General features: G+C 34.9%; 1 protein-coding gene across 1 annotated transcript in view; it reads left to right on the top strand.

Moving 5' to 3' along the window:
* Positions 1 to 19,256, top strand: part of ApepP (Aminopeptidase P) — a 41,632-nt gene extending 22,376 nt beyond the window's left edge. Inside the window, exons 9-13 of the mRNA XM_089641720.1 lie at positions 4,410 to 4,696; positions 7,255 to 7,384; positions 13,155 to 13,425; positions 15,529 to 15,656; positions 18,733 to 19,256. Coding sequence (XP_089497846.1) covers positions 4,410 to 4,696; positions 7,255 to 7,384; positions 13,155 to 13,425; positions 15,529 to 15,656; positions 18,733 to 18,855 — 939 coding nt within the window. The 3' untranslated portion in view covers positions 18,856 to 19,256. The remainder of the gene's footprint in view (positions 1 to 4,409; positions 4,697 to 7,254; positions 7,385 to 13,154; positions 13,426 to 15,528; positions 15,657 to 18,732) is intronic.
* The last annotated feature ends 774 nt before the right edge of the window (positions 19,257 to 20,030 follow it).

Below are 20,030 nucleotides of genomic sequence, written 5' to 3'. Positions count from 1 at the left end.
AACTCGAAGCATAGACACTAGGGCGTCCCTTATATGGTTGAAAAATTTTTTTTTTTTGATATCAAAATGCATACCCACTATTTCTTTTTGAACTACCCAGACTTACTTAAATACAAAATTTTATCTTCCTACGTCAACATTAACCCGTGCCGACAGAGCTCTGAAGATTTTGAAAATTGCTGTTTTTAACCCTTTCCGTTATGTATTGAAATCAATTGAAAAATTGATAATAATAATAAACTTTTATTACACACAGGGAGTACACAGAAGGAATAAATCATGAACAGTACAAAGTAAGCAGTTTAAATATTTATATTTAAAAGAATATTTATTAAAAGAAGATAAAATTACAGATCAGACAGGATATTTTCCTTTGAGGGTCTCTTTTTTACAATCTGGATACAGATTTCTATGCTCCTGCACACAGCGTAGCAAAAATTGCTTTTGTTCTTCATTTGCAGTGATCAAACCATGGAAATCTTGTATAAGTTTTACAGCTCTTTCAGCTGTATCATTAACTGCCCTTAAAGAAAAAACTTTTCGTTTTGCCTCTATATAGGCAACATCTTCGTCCCACGTAGAAACGGGTCTCTGGAGGAAGTTCTCATCAATTTTTAATCGAGAAAATAAATTTGTGCTTTTGACAGACACAAAATCACTTAATAATTTTCCTGCAATAATAAATAAGTTTTATTATCAGTTTAGTGAAAACAGTATAAAAAATAAAACTATGTATTCCTACTTACCATACAAAAAATCAGACATATCTTCTTTCGATGGAATGTATCTCTTCCCAGAATCATACAAACTCTCTCTTTGTAAGTTCACTACAATGTTTCCCTTGGTTTGTGTATTAACTTCATCATCAAAGAGTGACAAAACGGCAATTTCTTCTGACAAGTACCAAAGATGTTGACTAAACTTGCTCAGGGCTGCTTTGGAGATCAATTTGTCAACAGTTTCATATTCCTTAAGCCTCTTTAAAAAGCACAAATCTTGATTTGGTGCCTTTACCGCCAGACTACATCCAAGCCATGGTTTCACATATATAACCGCAATGAATAAACAAACGTCTTGAAGTGCTCGTTTATCCTTGGCGCTAATTTTGAACTGGGATTGCAACAAACATATCTTTAAAGAGTAAATAGCTCTAGCCATCCACCTTGCTTGATGCATCGCTCCAGGAGGTCTGATATTAATTTTTTTTCTCATTATCTCCCCCTAAGAAAATAATAGATAGTTCAATCAGCTCACGATAATCGTCACGTACAATGGTTTTTTGCAGTTCTTGATTATAAAATGTCAACAGTTCTTCTATTGTTGTATTACAAAAATGTTGTGTGACTATATCGGTGTATGTTTCAATAGCAGCAGGATTAATAGTTTTCCAGTTGTCTCTAAGCTTTTTGAACATTGGAATATCAGGGCTACTAGTAACTTGTTGGATTTTTGTTTCAAACACACATTTCAAAACCAGTTCGTAAACGTGATGGCGGCAAGCAAAGAGTAGTAATTCCCTGTCTAGTCTTTGTTCCAAAAGTACACAGGCTCCTTTCAATCGCCCTGTATTAGACGCAGTTGTGTCACAACACATTATTTGAACTTTGTCATCGATGTTCCAGTCATGAAGTGCGTTTAACACAGCTTTAGCTTGATCCTGGCCGGAAGAGCTCTCCAGTTTGGGTACAGCCAGCAGTTGTTCCTTTTCTCCAAATGAAATTAGAATTGGCAGGCGTTCTTCTTTAGAACTTCTCACGTCCAGTCCAGGTAATAATTTCCCATCCCAGTGAACGGTCACCATTTCAGGCATATTATCCTGAAAATCTGATTTTATAGATTCCGCTCTATCTTTTCTACTCTGTGTGCGAATGCGTTGAATGGACGATTTGTTTATCGGAAAATCATCACAGCTAAGGTCTAGCGCTTCTACTACAGCATGAAGAATATAGACAGAATCCCTTATGCTTAATTGACATCTATCTAGAGCTGCAACTAACTTAGGCGTGATAAAGTTTTTCCGTCCTCTTTTTGAAGTGAAACTTCTTTAGGCGCGTAATGGATTTTCGGGGACGGAGTAAAACCGAGTCAGGATCGACACGAAAATGCGGGTACCCCCACCACCGCTCACCGTTCACTGTCCCTCTCTCACCATATGCGCTTGTTGAGGTGGGGGAGCCGCTCACGAACGTTCTCTCTCTTCTCTTCTTTCCTCTCTCTCAGACACCAGCGAACTGCGCCACGCCAAGCATCAGCTGCTTGGTTAGTATACTGCGTCGTGAGTGTAATACGAGTGAAATACGTAATTGATTGTGGTTCATACGGTTTGGTACAGAATTTCAGTGTTAAAAATGAGTAGTGACGAGATAGAGGTGATGAACACATCAGTGGCACAAGAGGAAATATCCCCTGAGAATCACCAAAGAAGAGGAGAGTCTGATTCACACAGTGATGACATTAACATAAGGTAAATATAACCTATAAGAGTTGATAAATATTTCACAATATAGTAGTATTGTTGGAATAGGATTGTTTAATATATTGGCGAGATTATATTAACAGTGAAATATGATGTAGGAATGTCGTTACAATCAAAGCAATGGCCAACAGGCGGTACAGACAGCGAACTATACATTAATCGAACGTCATTCATCTATAAGAAAATATTAGAAAAAGCAAATCCATGCTTCGTCGTTGAATTATTTAACCTCTAATTTTCAAACTAACCTAAGAGAGAAAATAGAGATGATGAAATGAAAATAGAGAGAGAGGAATACTAGAAGTTTCACTTCTGTCTTGCGTAGGCTTGACACACCCACTTTTTTGTAGTAGTTTCAGAAACCGTTTGAGAGGTGGTTGGCAAGGGTTCCTCGAGGCTTTCTTCAGAGCTGGTATGTTGATCGGTATGTCCTTGTGTTTGTATAAAATCTTGTGTAGTAAGAGATGACGATAAACTCGCGAAACACATTTGCTCATGTCTTTTCTTCTCTTTTAATTTTCTCTCTCTTGTCCTTTCTTCTTTTTCGGCTAACTTTTTGTCTACACCCGCTAAGCATCCTGGACGGCCTGGTTCTCTTTATTTTTGTAAAAATATTTTGTCTTCTTCTATTTTCATCCGTTCTAAAGCATCAACGTGTGCTATATCGAATATATTGTTTAAATTGTTTTGAAAGTCCTCCTCACGGCGCTTGTAAACAAGTGTTTTTTTTTTTTTTAATTTTTTTGCAACTCCCTCCAAGCATGGTGAAGATCCACAAGTTTTTTTACACAGTTAGGTATAGCTCTGGTAGGGATTCTATCTTTTTCCCAAAATATAATACACTCTCGAATGACGAGATTCGCGCTTTCACTAACAGTCAATTTAACTTCGCGAATGTTAAAAAAAAGTACTACAAGAACTTGCCGGTTAGACGGTAACTTTGCGCCTGTTATTTGATAATTTACGTCACCAACTAAGAAAATACTTTTTTTATTGCTTCTTAATTCCACTGCCATCTTTTAAATGTAAAACAATACGTGATAATCACGAGAATAACTGAACACAAATGACAGATACCGCGAGTGCGCGCCGCTACTTCCGCGCAACTTGTATGAACATGATTCGGTGCAAGTCGGCACGGGTTATCGTGCTCCGAATAAGGTTAAAAAAAAATCCGAGGGTTTTAGAAGCAAAGGAACAAAACTAAGACCTATGCATTAGAAAATAAAAACTTTGAAATATAAGGGACACCCTAATAGACACTTTTAAATGTAACAATAACCTCAATACTAACTACTCTTTGTACTCACCAATTCCTAGAATTCATCACCTTGCAAACAAATATTGTAAACTTATCGACATATTTGGTGTTAATAACTTTGAGAGTTTCAAAAGGCAACTAATTTTAGAACTTTTTGCTAGTTATTAACTTGTAGTATTTATTAGCTTTAAAAAAAAGGTCTAGCCTTCATACTTTGATTTACTTTACCATATTATTTTCTAATTACCTTATGAGTATATTATATCTAGCTATTTTATCCATGTACATGTTACATTTTTATACATATAATGTCAACTTACTATGTAAAAACCCAATAGGGCGTTAATAAAAAATAATAAATAAATAAGTGTAAACTGTAGCTGCGTATTTAAATGTTGGCGCCACAGGCGTTATATTACATAATCAATATAATAATAAGATTCCTATGCGTAGAGAATCGTGGGAGTCTTCAATGATATTATAGTAGTTGGTCAAGGTTACAAGTTGTTTTATTAACTATAAGAAATACAATAGTACTGTTGTAAGGACTGAAATCCTATTCTAGAGAATCTCTTTGGCGCCTCGTAACCACGATCGGCTAGGTCCGGAATTGGTTGGAACCATTAATTTAACTGACACTTCAATGTTTAATGAAAATGAATTGTTTGACAGGGTTTTGTGCAGTGCCACATCCGTGATGGCGCCGCTTTAGCTCGTTACTTCTCTTGGCTCGAGAACCAGATATCTCTTGTTGGGGTCACCAACATCACTGAGGTATCGGGGGCTACGGAGCTGGAGCGACTTCGCGAGGCCCTCCCCGACTACATGGGGCTCTCGTTCGCCACCATCAGCGCGTCTGGACCCAACGGAGCTGTCATACACTACCACCCGGCGCCCGCCACTGATCGCACCCTCAACAAGCAGGAGATGTATCTGTGCGATTCTGGAGCACAATTCAGGTACATTATTATTATTTTAAGTTTTTGGAAAGTCTCTTAATCGGTAGTTCGGTGAACAGTATGTTGACCTCGCAACCAATCTTATAGTTTTCTCTTATTTAATAAATTAAAACCAAAATATCCTCTGAAATCATAATGCGACGGTCTCCTGCGACCGATTCTACAAACATTACTTCAAACATTGGCTCAAACAAAGCTCTTATTCTTCTTTAATGTATCAGCCGGTGTATACCAGAACATCCTTCGGACAAAGGAGTTTTTCATATAAAGCTCCGTTGCTATATAATATGCTTGGAGAAAATATAAAAACTATAGGTACGTTAAATTCATTCAAGAAAATGGTCAAAATCTCCGTACTAGCTGAGAGTGATGATTCTGGATCACCCATGTTGTCGCTTATATCATAATTCCTTGTGGAAGCTCTGTTTCGATACTATCCTTATTTACTTACTGCGCGTGCACTTATTTACTTCTAAAATAACTTTTGGTTATTTATTATTATGTTACTTATTATTATTATTATCTACTTAATTATCGTATTAATATTTACTTTAATTATTGTCTAGCTAAAATATTTACTTACTTACTTTTTATTATAATATTATCTACTTACCTATCGGTTATTATTTACCTTTTTTATTTAGTTATTTTTATTTTTTCTTATAATCTATTATTCATACTATCCATGTTGTAATTGTTAGTATGGTTACCCTATGCTTGTGTCTGATAAGCCAGCACAGGTACCTTGTACTTTAGTTAACGGAAGAATATTATTGTTGCCAACTTACTTAATAATGCTTCTTTTGTTGACTTTTTTGTTTTTATTTTTTTCATACATTTGTTACTAAAATTTTGTTTATTTTTGTCTACCGGTCTTGAAACGTCCGTGTCATAAACTTTTCTTTTTTGGTTTAAATTTAATTTAATGTTGTTATTATTTTAAATTTACATATATGTATTTTTTTAAATGATATTATTGTAAAGCTGCACATCTTGATACAGGAATGCCCTAGTGAGATGTGCAGAGTATGCTTTTTATGTAAAAACTGTTTTTTGAATGAAAATAAATAAATAAAATAAATAAATAAACATTCAAAAAGGGGGCGTTTCCGTACACATTTTAGTTCGCAAACGCAATGTTTGTATATTCCGTGGCTGATGGAAAACATTCTCTGCGCAGGTAAAGCGGGGAAGGCAGGGGAAGGCAGGGGAGGGGATTATTTAATTTTTTGACAGCCACTGCGCGGACGGTCAGTCACGAAGAATAAAGAGTTTTCGAGCTTTTGTGTTGTTACGTGGGTTGATATGGTGACAACTCATCTGACAGACTTTCCTAAAAAATAGTGCGCCAAAACCAATCATCAATCGGGCTTTGTTTGTCTGATGAGTCACCAGCTCAGGGTAGCAAGGTAGATGACTCCATACTCATGAGGTAGGCACTGTTGTGAATATTATTTGGACACTGAGTAGAGGAGTTAGTTAAACCCATGTTTATAATAAAATAGTTTACAATGATCCCGTAATTTATAATGTGATGTTGGCCGCCTCCAAGCGGACCACAGCTCCCTGGGGAAATGGTAGGCTGCGAGAAGACTTCCGTGACAAATTCCCCGCCGAATCAGCCCAGGTTCCGGCCCAGAATTTTATGTAACAACTCCCACGAGGTAGAGGAATTCGAATATTAGAATTGCATCAGGAACAACACTGAGATGGCCGTGATAACTATCAGATTCGATGTGTATGTTTCATCAAAGGTCGAAAACATAAATGTTTGCGCTAATATTTGTGGTAATTTTTGACGTATTGTTTGTGGAAACAGTCGCAGCAGACTGCGTTTTAGATTTGTAAGTATGAACAAATACATAACTATTATAAACCAATTTAACCCCTAAATTAGTGACTAAATATTTTAATCGAAACATCAAAAGAATCCAAGGATTAATCGATTTAATCGCTCTTAATAGGTAAGTCACTTCATTTGCAGTAAATGGGCAAAACCAATGTTTTCATACTGAAATGATTTACAACAAACATATACATAACCTTAAAATACACGTCAACCTTAGATTATTAATTCAGCGCCTTTGAGGTGCTTTTTCGCAAAAACAGCGCAGCAAAAATGATCAATCAATATAGAATTTAAATATAAAAATGCAAAAATCAATCATTTTAAATACATGTAGGATTACGAAAGATTTTGTAAATATTTATGTTGAGGGATCAGTAGGATTTATAGGCCCAGTTAGAAGTTCTACCGAGCCGAACCCTCTGATATGAAAATATCTGAGTCGGTGAATTATTTTCCCATTTGATCTCTGGTGAGTTGACGTGTTGTTCTTGTATTGTTTTGTAATTATTATGCTTATATAATGTGGATTGACTAGATAATCATTTGTGGAAAAGTGTGTAGAAGGGTTTAATTTTTCCTGTGGGGAAGATTTAACCCGGACATAAAGTCGGAAAATATAAAAAAAATAAGAATATCGTCTATGTTTGGGCGTTTTTAATTATATTTGGATATTTTCTATTGTTTACTACAAAATAAATAATTTCCACAGAGACGGAACTACAGATGTAACGCGCACCATGCACTTTGGCACTCCGACTCCTGAACAGAAGACCACCTTCACGCTGGTGCTGAAGGGGCAGATAAGTCTGGCGACTGCTGTGTTCCCCAACAAGATCAAGGTAAATGAATGATTTCCACAGAGACGGAACTACAGATGTAACGCGCACCATGCACTTTGGCACTCCGACTCCTGAACAGAAGACCACCTTCACGCTGGTGCTGAAGGGGCAGATAAGTCTGGCGACTGCTGTGTTCCCCAACAAGATCAAGGTAAATGAATGATATCCACAGAGACGGAACTACAGATGTAACGCGCACCATGCACTTTGGCCCTCCGACTCCTGAACAGAAGACCACCTTCACGCTGGTGCTGAAGGGGCAGATAAGTCTGGCGACTGCTGTGTTCCCCAACAAGATCAAGGTAAATGAATGATTTCCACAGAGACGGAACTACAGATGTAACGCGCACCATGCACTTTGGCACTCCGACTCCTGAACAGAAGACCACCTTCACGCTGGTGCTGAAGGGACAGATAAGTCTGGCGACTGCTGTGTTCCCCAGCAAGCCAATATCTTAGTCAACTTTATACGAGGGTATGATTTGAGATTTTCACGACCAAAAGTATTATAAGGATTTGTTTTTGGGGTATTATGCCGTGTTGCGCTACTTCCTTCTTTAGTCAACGTTTCGGACAGCATTGCAGTGTCCATCATAAGGGCAGATGTGTAATCTGAGGTTGTGGTGAAATGTGTGTTTATGCTTTATAAGTTTTGGGTCTTCCCAGGACTTCAGGAATTGTTCCTGATTGGATTTATATTTGGATTTGTTCCTGAAATCCTGGGAAGCAATTGAAATCCACAAAAATCCCGTAAATATAATTAGAAACGATGGAGCTAAGCTTAGTAGTTCTTGGTATCCGGTAATTGATGTCTACACCAGAAATAAACGCAGAAAACCACTTTAAAGTTATACATTAATGTCAGCTCTTAGAGGGTTGGAGCTGGCAACACGGTATCGCATCTTCATACATAAACACACATTTCATCACAACCTTAGATTACACATCTGTCCTGATGATGAACACTGCAATGCTGTTCGAAACGTTGGCTAATGAAGGAAATAGCGCAACACGGCATAGTATCCCAAAAACAAATCACTATAATAACTTTATACAATATTAATGACAGTATCCAACGTGCGAAAACCGTCTTTAATGCTCATATGTATAATGCACAGAATTGTATACTTTTTTTTTATTTTTTTTTTATTTTATTTATTTGGGAAAATCAACAGATTATTTACATATATAAGAATAAACTAAATAATATAGATAAAATCCAATAACAGATTTTCACTTAAAATTATAATAATAATAAAAAATATTAAAACAAGAAACTAAGGGTTCTGTACCCGTGGCCTGAGAAATTTACAAAAAATACAAAATTGTAAATAATAAATAAAAAATAATAACAGATCTAGGAACACAAATAATATACTAATAACCAGCTAAATTTCAAAAATTTAAATTTAACTGATATACTAATAACCAACTAAAATTCAAAACAAAATGTATTGTAAAATTTCAACACAGCAGCAATCAATAACACTACACAATAGCAATAATAACAATATAATAAATGTATACCTACAACTAAATTGAACACATGAGTATAAATTGGAAGGTAAGTAACTGGAAAGGATTCAAAGCAATAACATGATAACTTCAAGTAGAATATTTAAAATTATTTAATGTTAGTTATTACATATCTTTTAAAGGTTCCTAAATTACTTGAGAATATGTCCATATCATTAAAATTCTTATTAAATATACTACAGGCTCTGAATATAAACGCATTTTGTCTTATATTAGTAGAACATTTATGGAGATGAAAAAGTGATTTTTCTCTAGTTCTAACGCTCGGAACTCTAAAATTAATTTCAGACAGAAGGGGAGAACAATCAATAAAGCCATTGATAATTTTATGGAGATATATTATATCTGCGGAGTCTCTTCTAGTTTTTAATGGCTTAAGTCCATAAAGGTCCATCGAGCTGTTTACGTCAAGGTTTGAATTTAGTTTGAAATTTAAATGATGGACAAATTTTCTTTGGATGGCTTCAATGCGATTTATGTAAATATTATATTGAGGATTCCATATGGGAGAAGCGAATTCAAGATGACTGCGAACATAAGAAAAATACAATATTTTAAGTGTTATGATATTATTAAATTCTTTTCCAATACGGAATAAGAATCCTAGCATTCTAAGGGCTTTCTTAACAATCATATCAATATGAGCCTCAAATGTAAGTTTACTGTCAAGTATAACACCTAGATCACGAATTTGTGTAACTTTTTTGAGTAGTTGGCCAGCTATATGATAATTATGGTCAAACTTAATTTTATTTCTAGTGAAGGTAATTACATAACATTTAGAAGTGTTCATGTTGAGACGATTGCGGATACAATAATCATTAAGCCTATACAGATCTTCTTGTAGTTTAAAGCAGTCAATTATAGAATTAATAGGCAGGAATATTTTCATATCATCAGCGAAAAGTAGAACATTTGCATAATTAAAGCATTTTATAATGTCGTTGATGAAAATTGTAAACAGTAACGGTCCCAGGTGAGATCCTTGGGGCACACCTGAGGGTATATTTACAATCTCAGAGATGAAGCCATTTATTGTTACTCCCTGAGTGCGCCCATTAAGATAGGAGACTAACCATCTATATAAATCCCCATGAATTCCCAAAGCTAGTAATTTGGACAAAAGAAGACTGTGGTCAATTTTATCAAACGCTTTTGAGAAGTCTGTATAGATTACGTCAACTTGGATTTGATCATCCATTGATTTAGTAATATTTTCAATGAAAATGGCAAGATTAGATACAACCGATCTTTTTTTCATAAAGCCATGTTGGTTCACGAGTATTACAGACTCGATGCAGTTATATAGTTGTTCATGAACAATTTTTTCAAAAATTTTACTAAAGATTGGTAATTTAGATATCGGTCGATAGTTCTGGACATCATTTTTAGCCCCAGACTTAAAAACAGGTGTGATGAGAGCACTCTTCCAACGATCAGGAAAGATACCTTCTTTCAATGAGGATTGAAAGAGCAATAATAGGGGCTTCGAGATTACCTTGCTACACATTTTGATAAAGAAAGCCGGAATTTTATCACTACCCGCACCCAGTGAGCTAGAAATAGTATCGATTATTTTTTCTATTTTTTGTTTTGAAACTGATACCGAGGAGATATTAACTTGATTGTCAAAATGATAGTTGGTAGAGTGTACATCGGAAATAGTGTTGTAATTAAAGGTGGAGACGAAATGCTGTGAGAACAGGTTACATATTGCGAAAGGATTTTCAGCAGTCACTTCGCCCAGTTTCATAACATGAGGCAAACCAGAATTATTTCTTTTTCCTTTAACATAAGACCAAAAGTTTTTAGGGTCACGAGATATATTAAGTTCAGCGTTTGTTATAAATTGTTTAAGACATTCTCTAGACAATTTCTTTTGCCTTGATCTAAGGATACAGAATTCATGGTAGTCTAAAGGATTGGACCACCTTTTCCACATTTTAAACACTTTATATTTTTCCTTAGTCAGTTTTATTAGGGCTGGACTAAACCAATAGGGATAAGAATTATTAATATGAACTTCCTTTGACGGGACGTTTAATCGAATGATTTCATATAAAATTGTATAAAAGCGGTCAATAGCAGTATTGGTTGATAGGTTTAAAAATTCTGCATCCCAATCAATACTACTAAGGACGTTATTTATTGTTTCATAGTTAGCTTTCCTAAAAAGATTGATTGTTCGTTTGTTGTCCACCATAGGAGTTTCCAGAGATATGTTAATGTCAACAAGAATGCTTTTATGATGTTTACATTCAGGGATGAGATACTGGTCAGTATTTGATACAATTACAGGGATCGAGCTAAAAACAAGGTCTAGGTATGTATGATTATTATTTGGAAAGGTGCAGTACTGTGATAGATCAGTAAATGAAAGGGTGTCAGATAGTTTGGAAATAATTTCAGATTTAGAGCCATTCGTAATATGCATACTATTACCATTACTTAAAGACCAGTTAATTTGAGGTAAGTTGAAATCACCCGATATGACAAAATGATCATCGTGATGTAGTCCTCGAAGTTCACATAATTTATCCATGAATTCATTTATATTTTGTGAGTGATTGACTCCTGGAGGTATGTAAACACAGCATAAATGAATTTTTATGAAATTATTAATCTTAACAGTCACCCAGATGTCTTCAGCATTCGTGTTAAAATCCTTACGTTCATGAGCTATGAGGTGCTTCTTCAACGCAATCATTACTCCACCTCCTCTTTTTTGCTCATTGCGATCGCGCCTAAATACCAGGTAACGGTTGTCAAATAGCTCTTCACTAGCAATACTGTCTACAAGCCAAGTTTCAGTTATCATAATAATATCATAGTTGTTATTGGTAACATTAAAATAAAATCTATCAGTCTTAGAACGCAGTCCAGTCACATTTTGATAATATACATTCAACATTTTAGTACATTTAGTTGATAATATAAATAAAATATAAGATTGATAAAATAGTTGTAAGCATGTTCTAGTAAATTATAAATATTAGAGTGGTGTTGTAGTAACGCAAGCAGAGTAATTGTAGGATAATTTGGATTAAAGTTGGTAGTTTTAAAAGAGTTAGTTGTTAATATTATACAAATAAAGAAAAACCAGTACAAAGGATGATATTTTAAAGTAGGAAAAAAGATAAGGTAGATAGGAAAAATAAATTGATAATAGCTTATAGTCACACGAGACGATGCTAAATCTAAGAAGATTATCAGCAAAAAACCTGAGTCACGTCAGATTCCAATGTCACCTGAATAATGGGACTAGTTTCATTTTTGCGTATAAAAATTTTTCCGTATTTGATCCATCTGAATTTAAAGTTTTTATCCTTGCTTAAGTCTCTCACTGTCTTGAAGAGCGCACGGGTTGCAGCAGTCAGATGCTCGTTGACATAAATTCTGGAGTCCCCGGGAAGCTTCAAATCACTTGAGTTAAGACTGCCTTTCTTCCTTATAGCAGCAAGAAAGTTATCTCTACTGCGGCTGGCTGTGAACTTTACTACAATTGGACGAGTAAATTTAGGATTTTCTCTGGGTAATTCCTTGACCCTTGTACGAGAGATTCCATCAATATCATTTGGGTATATTCATTACTATTACTAATCCATTGGATTGTATGCGCTCACATACTCTACATACTCTATTACTAATCCATTGGATTGTATGCGCTCGCTGCTTTGAAAATTTGCTTTGATACTTTGCCAACGTGTTCTAAATGATAATAGTGAATTTTGTGGTTGTATAATTGAATCATTAATGCGAAAAAAATTTGTGTCTCGGCCATTTGCGGAAAAAAAACTTATTCTGGATACTGGAAATATGGAGTTATGGAGCTTAATGGATTTATGGAGATAATTTTAGACGGTACCCAATTGTAAACTTGTTCGTGGGCTAGCGTCTAGATGTGCATATTTGATATCAAGCACGAGTATAAGCATTTGATGTCCAGCATTCCTTCTACAAAATGTCACCGACCGCAACTGACCTAGTACCCGCCACCCAATCTTTGAATGGGAACTCGACATAGGTAGGTAGAGGGTAACATTTATAGTTGTAAATATTTTCTTTTTAATTTAAACTAATCTCGATGAACTGACTCTCCCTCTGTCTCTTCTACATGTCATCACCTCATTTGTCATTTATTTAGTGTATTCTGGTACTATTTTACCTGTACACATAGTTTAATGGAAGCATTTGATTATGTTGATTAGTTAGTTATGTTTGGCTGAATTTACAGGGGAATACATTGGACACGATAGCGCGCAGTGCTCTGTGGCAGCGCGGACTGGACTACGCTCACGGCACGGGACACGGTGTGGGCGCGTTCCTCAACGTGCACGAGGGTCCCGTCGGCATCACCTGGAGACAGATGCCAGACGACCCCGGCATGGCCGAGAACATGTTCCTCAGCAACGAACCCGGATATTACGAAGACGGAGAATACGGCATCAGACTGGAAGATATTATCAGAGTCGTCACGCTTGTACCACCTGGCAACGTCACTGAAGGTATTGTTGCTTTACAAACATTATTATAGTATAATTCACCTTACCATAAAGTACAGATAATAAACTGCTTAAGAAATTCAGTCAAAGTTTTTAAGATTTATTAATTTTAACTAAAACCATATTTTATCAGAAGCGTATCTAAAAAGTAAAAACTATTTTTGAAAGGTGATAAAACACGCTCTCATATATTATTATTAGAAACAAACATTTATTTTTTAAATACAGTCGAACTTGGTTATAACGATCACGGCAATAGCGAGTTCACGGCTATAATGAGCAATTACAAAACAATGTCTTAGTTCAAGCTTATCTTCATATTATTGTTGACTGTTATAACGATGTCGATTCACTGATTTCCCGAGCGAATCATTTTATTATTATTATTATGTAATGAGCAGGCAGCATTCTGCTGATGCGCTCATATCTGATTTCACAACAAGTTTGACAGTAATTGAGTTGTTTTAAGTTTGAACTAAGTCCTTTCTTCTCTCCAAATGTGAATCCAATAGAGCTTTTAATTAATTTATATTTGTTGCTTCGATGACATGTTGTGGGAGTTTGTTCCAAGCATCCACTACTCTATTTGCAAGGAAGTGTTTTCTAGGATTAGATGCAAAAGGCGTTTTGGTAATTGTGTCCACGGAGATTTATATTTTTATTAGTAGTGAAGATTTCTTGGATGCTAGGGCAACTGTCATGTCCAGATAAAATTTTGAAAGTCTCGATCAAGTCACCCCTTTCTCTTCTTTCTTGTAAGGTTGGTAATCTTGGTTCCTTGAGTCTATCTTCGTATCGTAGATCTTTCAGAGCTCTTGGTATTTTGTCTCTGTACTCTCTCTAACAGATTTATATCCTTTGCGAAGTAAGGACTCCATATTTGGAAAGCATATTCCAGGAGAGGTCGCACATATGTTTTATATATTTTTTAACATCATGTCCGGTGTTAGGTCAAGGAAGGTTTTCCTGATTAGATATGTTAGTGAATTTGCTCTTTTCACAATTCCAGCGATGTGTGGTTCCCATTTCAAGTCCTGTGATATGGTAACTCCTAAGTCTTGTTGTAATGTCACTGCTTTTAGAGGTGTTCCATTAAGTTTGTAGGCAAGTGTAGGGTTAGTTTTTCCAATATGTAGGACAGTGCATTTTTCGGCCTTGAGTTTTAGAAGCCAATCATTTGTCCATTGATATATTTCGTTTATATCGTTTTGCAGTTGGTTGTGATGAGTGTGTGGGTTGGCAAAGAATTTTGTATCATCTGCAAAGCAGCTGGAGTCTGATTGTATTATAGTGTATTTTATCATTTTATATTTAAAAAAATAATTTTTCCTCCTAATTTTTTGTGATGCAATTTTGGAAGGTATTTTTTCAATGTTTAATTTTTATATAATTTTTTTAGATTGAATAAAATGTTATATTTTCAGTATAGAGAGTAAAAATTTGTCATTTTACGTTTTACACGCATTCTGGGCCTAATATTATTTCAAATGAAAGTAGCAATAACTGACGAACTGACGAAGTCTTGTCTGTCAAATTAGTGAAAGAATTGAGAGTCTTGCGGAACATTCTGGTTGGTCCTAAAGCAGCTGCTGTAGATTGCTCTACATTATGTATTGCATATAATTAGCCATTATACTGGAACTTAAAAGAACTGCAAAGAGCGCGCCGGAAATGATTAGGATATAATAGACTAGATTTTTACAGCCATCGAAGACAAGTCACTGGTTCCACTTACTCGTTGTTCGAGTGGAATGACTTTTGGCATCTCAAAGTTCGACAAAACTCGAGAATAAGAAGGTCGACCAATGTACGTACTTTCGTTTGCGATTGCGAGCGACCTGGATTGGAGAATTGAGTCCCAGTTCTTATGTGACATACAATTTTGGGCGCACGCTTGGCGTGTTTTCCAATTATGCACCGGTGGCGAAGGGATCAACTACGCTAGTTCTTCAGAGCATCTTCCATTGAAATACCGAAGGATGGATTCATACGACCGTCACTTCCGGACACACTGACTCCCAGATTACCGAGGAAAATCATTTAGCTCAAGCGTGGAGTTGATACAGTACGTGAGATCTCGCCACTAATTGAAGTGTTTGCTTTCAGATATGCATCCCTTGCCGCGCGGCTTAGTTGGAAATTTTGCCGGCCGAGGCGCTCTCGGTTTCGAAACCGTTACCATGTGTCCCATCCAGAAGAAACTGATAGATATCAAACTGCTCACCGACAAAGAGGTAAGACACCCATATAACTAACATTCCCTGAGCTTCATCCACATTCATTAATTCACGTATGTTAACATGCGTGTACATAATAATAATAATAATTATTATGTTGACAAATTTTCGTCCAACAAATGGTTGAGTATTGGAGAGTTGAGCGCAGAAATAGAAGGATTTATGCTTGCCATTCAGGATAGAGTCATTAATACTAAAAATTATAGAAAGCATATAATCAAAGATACAAATCAAATTGATGATTTGTGTAGAAAATGTTTGGCTTTTCCGGAAACTATAGAACATATTATATCGGGATGTTCTATATTAGCACCGTCCGAGTATACATTTAGGCACAATCAAGTTTTAAAAATAATTCACCAAAATTTGGTAATTAAACATAACTTGATTGACTGCCGTAATGTAGTACCATATTATGAATACGAACCAAATTCATTTTTAGAAAACGAATTTTATAAAATATATTATGATAAAACTATACTAACAGACCGAACGATTAGTCATAATAGACCCGATATAGTTTTACATGACAAAATTAAAAAAATAACTTATATCATTGATGTCGTTATTCCAAATTCCTGTAATATTCAAAAAACTGTTAATGAAAAAAATAAGAAAATACACAGATTTAGGAAATGAGATAAAAATAATTTGGCATTCTCAGACTATAAAAATATTACCATTAGTTATTTCGGCTACTGGCATTATAACTAGCTCTCTCATTCAAAATTTAGGCGTATTAGATCTATCAAAAAATTTATATACAAAGATGCAAAAGTCGGTCATTTTGAATACATGTAGGATAACGAAAGATTTTTTAAATATTTATGTTGAGGGATCAGTAGGATTTATAGGCCCTGTTAGAAGTTCTACCGAGCCGAACCCTCTGATATGAAAATATCTGGAGTCGGTGAATTATTTTCCCATTTGATCTCTTTTTAAATAAAATTTTGAAAGTCTCGATCAAGTCACCCCTTTCTCTTCTTTCTTGTAAGGTTGGTAATCTTAGTTCCTTGAGTCTATCTTCGTATCGTAGATCTTTCAGAGCTCTTGGTATTTTGTCTCTGTACTCTCTCTAACAGATTTATATCCTTTGCGAAGTAAGGACTCCATATTTGGAAAGCATATTCCAGGAGAGGTCGCACATATGTTTTATATATTTTTTTGTAACAAATAGATATAATGATATCCTCACTGGGATCTCCCGTGCTGAGGATGTCATTTAAGTATGATTAAAATTTTGTAGTATGGATAATTTAAAGTAATTATAATTTTTTTAAATAGTTTTTTTTTTTTAAATTATTATAAATTACATGGTGTTTTTTTGTTCAGTTCAGTGGTTTCAGTTTCATTCTGTATTTGGTGTCAGTTTATTATCTATTTCTGATCACCCTATGTTTTGTATACAGCTTATTATTTGAGATTTAAATGTTGAAATATTGTTGTGAATTTTTCAATGAGAGTGGGATATTTGTAGAGTTTAGTTGCATAGTATAGGAAACTTTTTACCCAAATGCTATATATTATAGTGTAATATAAACATAATACAACACACGTTATACAAGAATAAAATAATGATAAGATTAACAAATATTTATTATTATCCAGCAATCTAACACGAGACTCTATAATTGGATGGATTGAATACCTCAGGGCCTTGTGCCAAGTTCGAAGAGGAAGCTCTGGGCACCATGGAATTTACGGTGTAACAAATTAAGTTCGTAGAAGTGACATAGTAACACATGAGATCCACTAATCTTATTAATAGTGTAGGACGCCATGTAGATATGATAACATCTACAGAATAAAAGTAATTAAGGAGACAGTGTCCAGTAAAAAGGATTAACGCGTATCCATTTTATCAAGAGGTCACCCGCCCGATTTGACAGAAAGGTCCAATCCTGTTAATAACAGTTCTTGCCTATGTAATTGATGAGGTGGCTAATATAACTGTTACAGTAGTTGCTTGTTGGACATGTTGTTGACCCAGAGATCTCGTGTTTCTAATTTACGTATTAGTCGATAAATAGTTAATACGCTCAGTCCATTTTAAATTTTGATCAATATTTACACCTAGATAAGTTACACGGTCAACGTTTTGCAATGATGGACAATTTTTACACCTAGATAAGTTACATGGTCAATGTTTTGGAACGATTGACAATTTTTACACCTAGATAAGTTACATGGTCAACGTTTTGCAATGATGGACAATTATTACACCTAGATAAGTTACACGGTCAACGTTTTCCAATGAGGGACAATTATTACACCTAGATAAGTTACATGGTCAACGATTTCCAATGAGGGACAATTATTACACCTAGATAAGTTACACGGTCAACGTTTTCCAATGAGGGATAATTTTTACACCTAAATAAGTTACACGGTCAACTTTTTCCAATGAGGGATAATTATTGCACCTAGATAAGTTACACGGTCAACGTTTTCCCATGAGGGACAATTATTACAATACCCAATTAACTGATGGAAGTAATGTATTTTTATGATCAGGTTTCTTTCTGATTTTTACCTAGTTGGTTTATAATATAACATACTCTACGGTTATTCTGACCTAACCTAACATAAAATAATTGCTAACTGTTAAATAATACAAATAATAATAAATATATAGAATTATCCTGATATAATAGTGAATTGGCCATTAGAATAGAAATTATTTAAAAAAAACATGATTTCAATCACACATCAGAAATACCAAATTAAACGACGTGCATGGCGTATGCGTAAAAGTAGCAAGTCTCTCAAAATGCGACATTGTCAGTTTTTCGCAGCGCAGCAAGTGACATTTTTTATTTGTAATATTTCGAAATTGTACAGTCTTTGTACAATGTGAAACTAAAACACTGTTTAACGGTTGTGAAGTGTTTTTTTTATTAGTAAGAGTGTTATTGGTCAGTGATAGCACTAAAGTTGTTAGAAATCACAGAGATAAGGAGGAAAATATTCATATTAAAAAAAAAAACAATAACGTATTATCAAAAAATTCTAATTTTTCATGTAAATTTTTTAACAATTTTGGTAAAATATATATTTTTTTGGTTATTTTCAGATGGAACATTTGGATTCATATCACAGGACGGTGTGTGAGAAGGTGGCACCGCTACTCCAGTCTACAGAAGATATCCTGGCTCTGACCTGGCTCCAAGAGAACACTCGACCCCTCAGGGAATAGAGCGGAGACCCAACCTTCATCTTGACCATCTCCTTCTCCCCCCCACTCCGGCCTCACGGCATATACTACAATGTGGGGACTGCATTAGCTCTAAACGGTAACTTGTTATCGTTCCCCAACATGACTGCAAATCGTCAACGAAAAGACAACAGTTTACAACTACTAAATGAACTGTTGTTTGGACGATAACGATCTGTAATCGTCATCGAGAACGATGACAAGTTGCCGACATTATTTGATAAAACCTTTGTCGATCGACCAGGCGGTATAAGAAAGAGTAAACAATAGCGATTGGCTGTCTCGATCCAATGATAAAAATGTACTACGTCATTGGGGACATTGGTTTCCATTCAAATCCACATAGAAAACATTTCTATTTAAAGGTGTGTTTTAAATCAAATCCTGTGTAAATTTGTTACAAAAATAAATAATTATTTTAAATTTTTATATTTATTGATGTATATCATTACCTTTTTCTATAACCTGTCAAAAATTGCTCTTCATCATCGAAACAAATGCAGACATTTAATACCCAAGTATATAAAATAAATATCATTATATGTATACAATAAATCGACCAACTACATTTTGCACATCCAGAGTCTTAACTCTGTTTGGTTTAAAATGGTTTACATTTCACCAAATGAATCAGTTCTATTTGAAGTCATAAAATGTAACAAAGCGAACTTATGTTGGAACATTTTTAAACTAAATATACATCTACAACATCGGAGTATATGTTTCCAAAATTTTGGATTCGTCTCATAGGCGCGTAGTCTAGCGACGTTGTAAAAGAATTGCTACAATAATATGGTAGGTACTGTCTTGTAACTGTCCTGTCAGGAACATGGAACAATATGAAATATCGCAACTCAGGGGTATTCAATAACAAATTAATCATTTTAAACAACCACATTAAGTCACAAATTTTATTTTTATTTATTATTGCCGGTAACCTTGTTGTTTATTGACATCAATGGTTATTTACAAATCATGTACGCTACCCAACTCACTAGACAATATCTGTTCTGAGCCGGGTAGCAGTATCATTACATATATATTTTGGAAACAAATCAGGGCTTAATAAAAAATACATAAAATAATCTAGATATAAAATATTACATACATATAAAAAAAAAATTGAACTAACTTTATTGTGAGAGTTCTTATTGAGA

The sequence above is a fragment of the Hesperophylax consimilis genome, chromosome 17, assembly GCF_061612785.1.
Source record: "Hesperophylax consimilis isolate HC1 chromosome 17, BYU_Hcon_1.0, whole genome shotgun sequence".
In the NCBI taxonomy this organism is placed as follows: domain Eukaryota; kingdom Metazoa; phylum Arthropoda; class Insecta; order Trichoptera; family Limnephilidae; genus Hesperophylax; species Hesperophylax consimilis.
The sequence above is the reverse complement of the archived record's forward strand: the minus strand, read 5'-3'. Positions and strand labels throughout refer to the sequence as shown.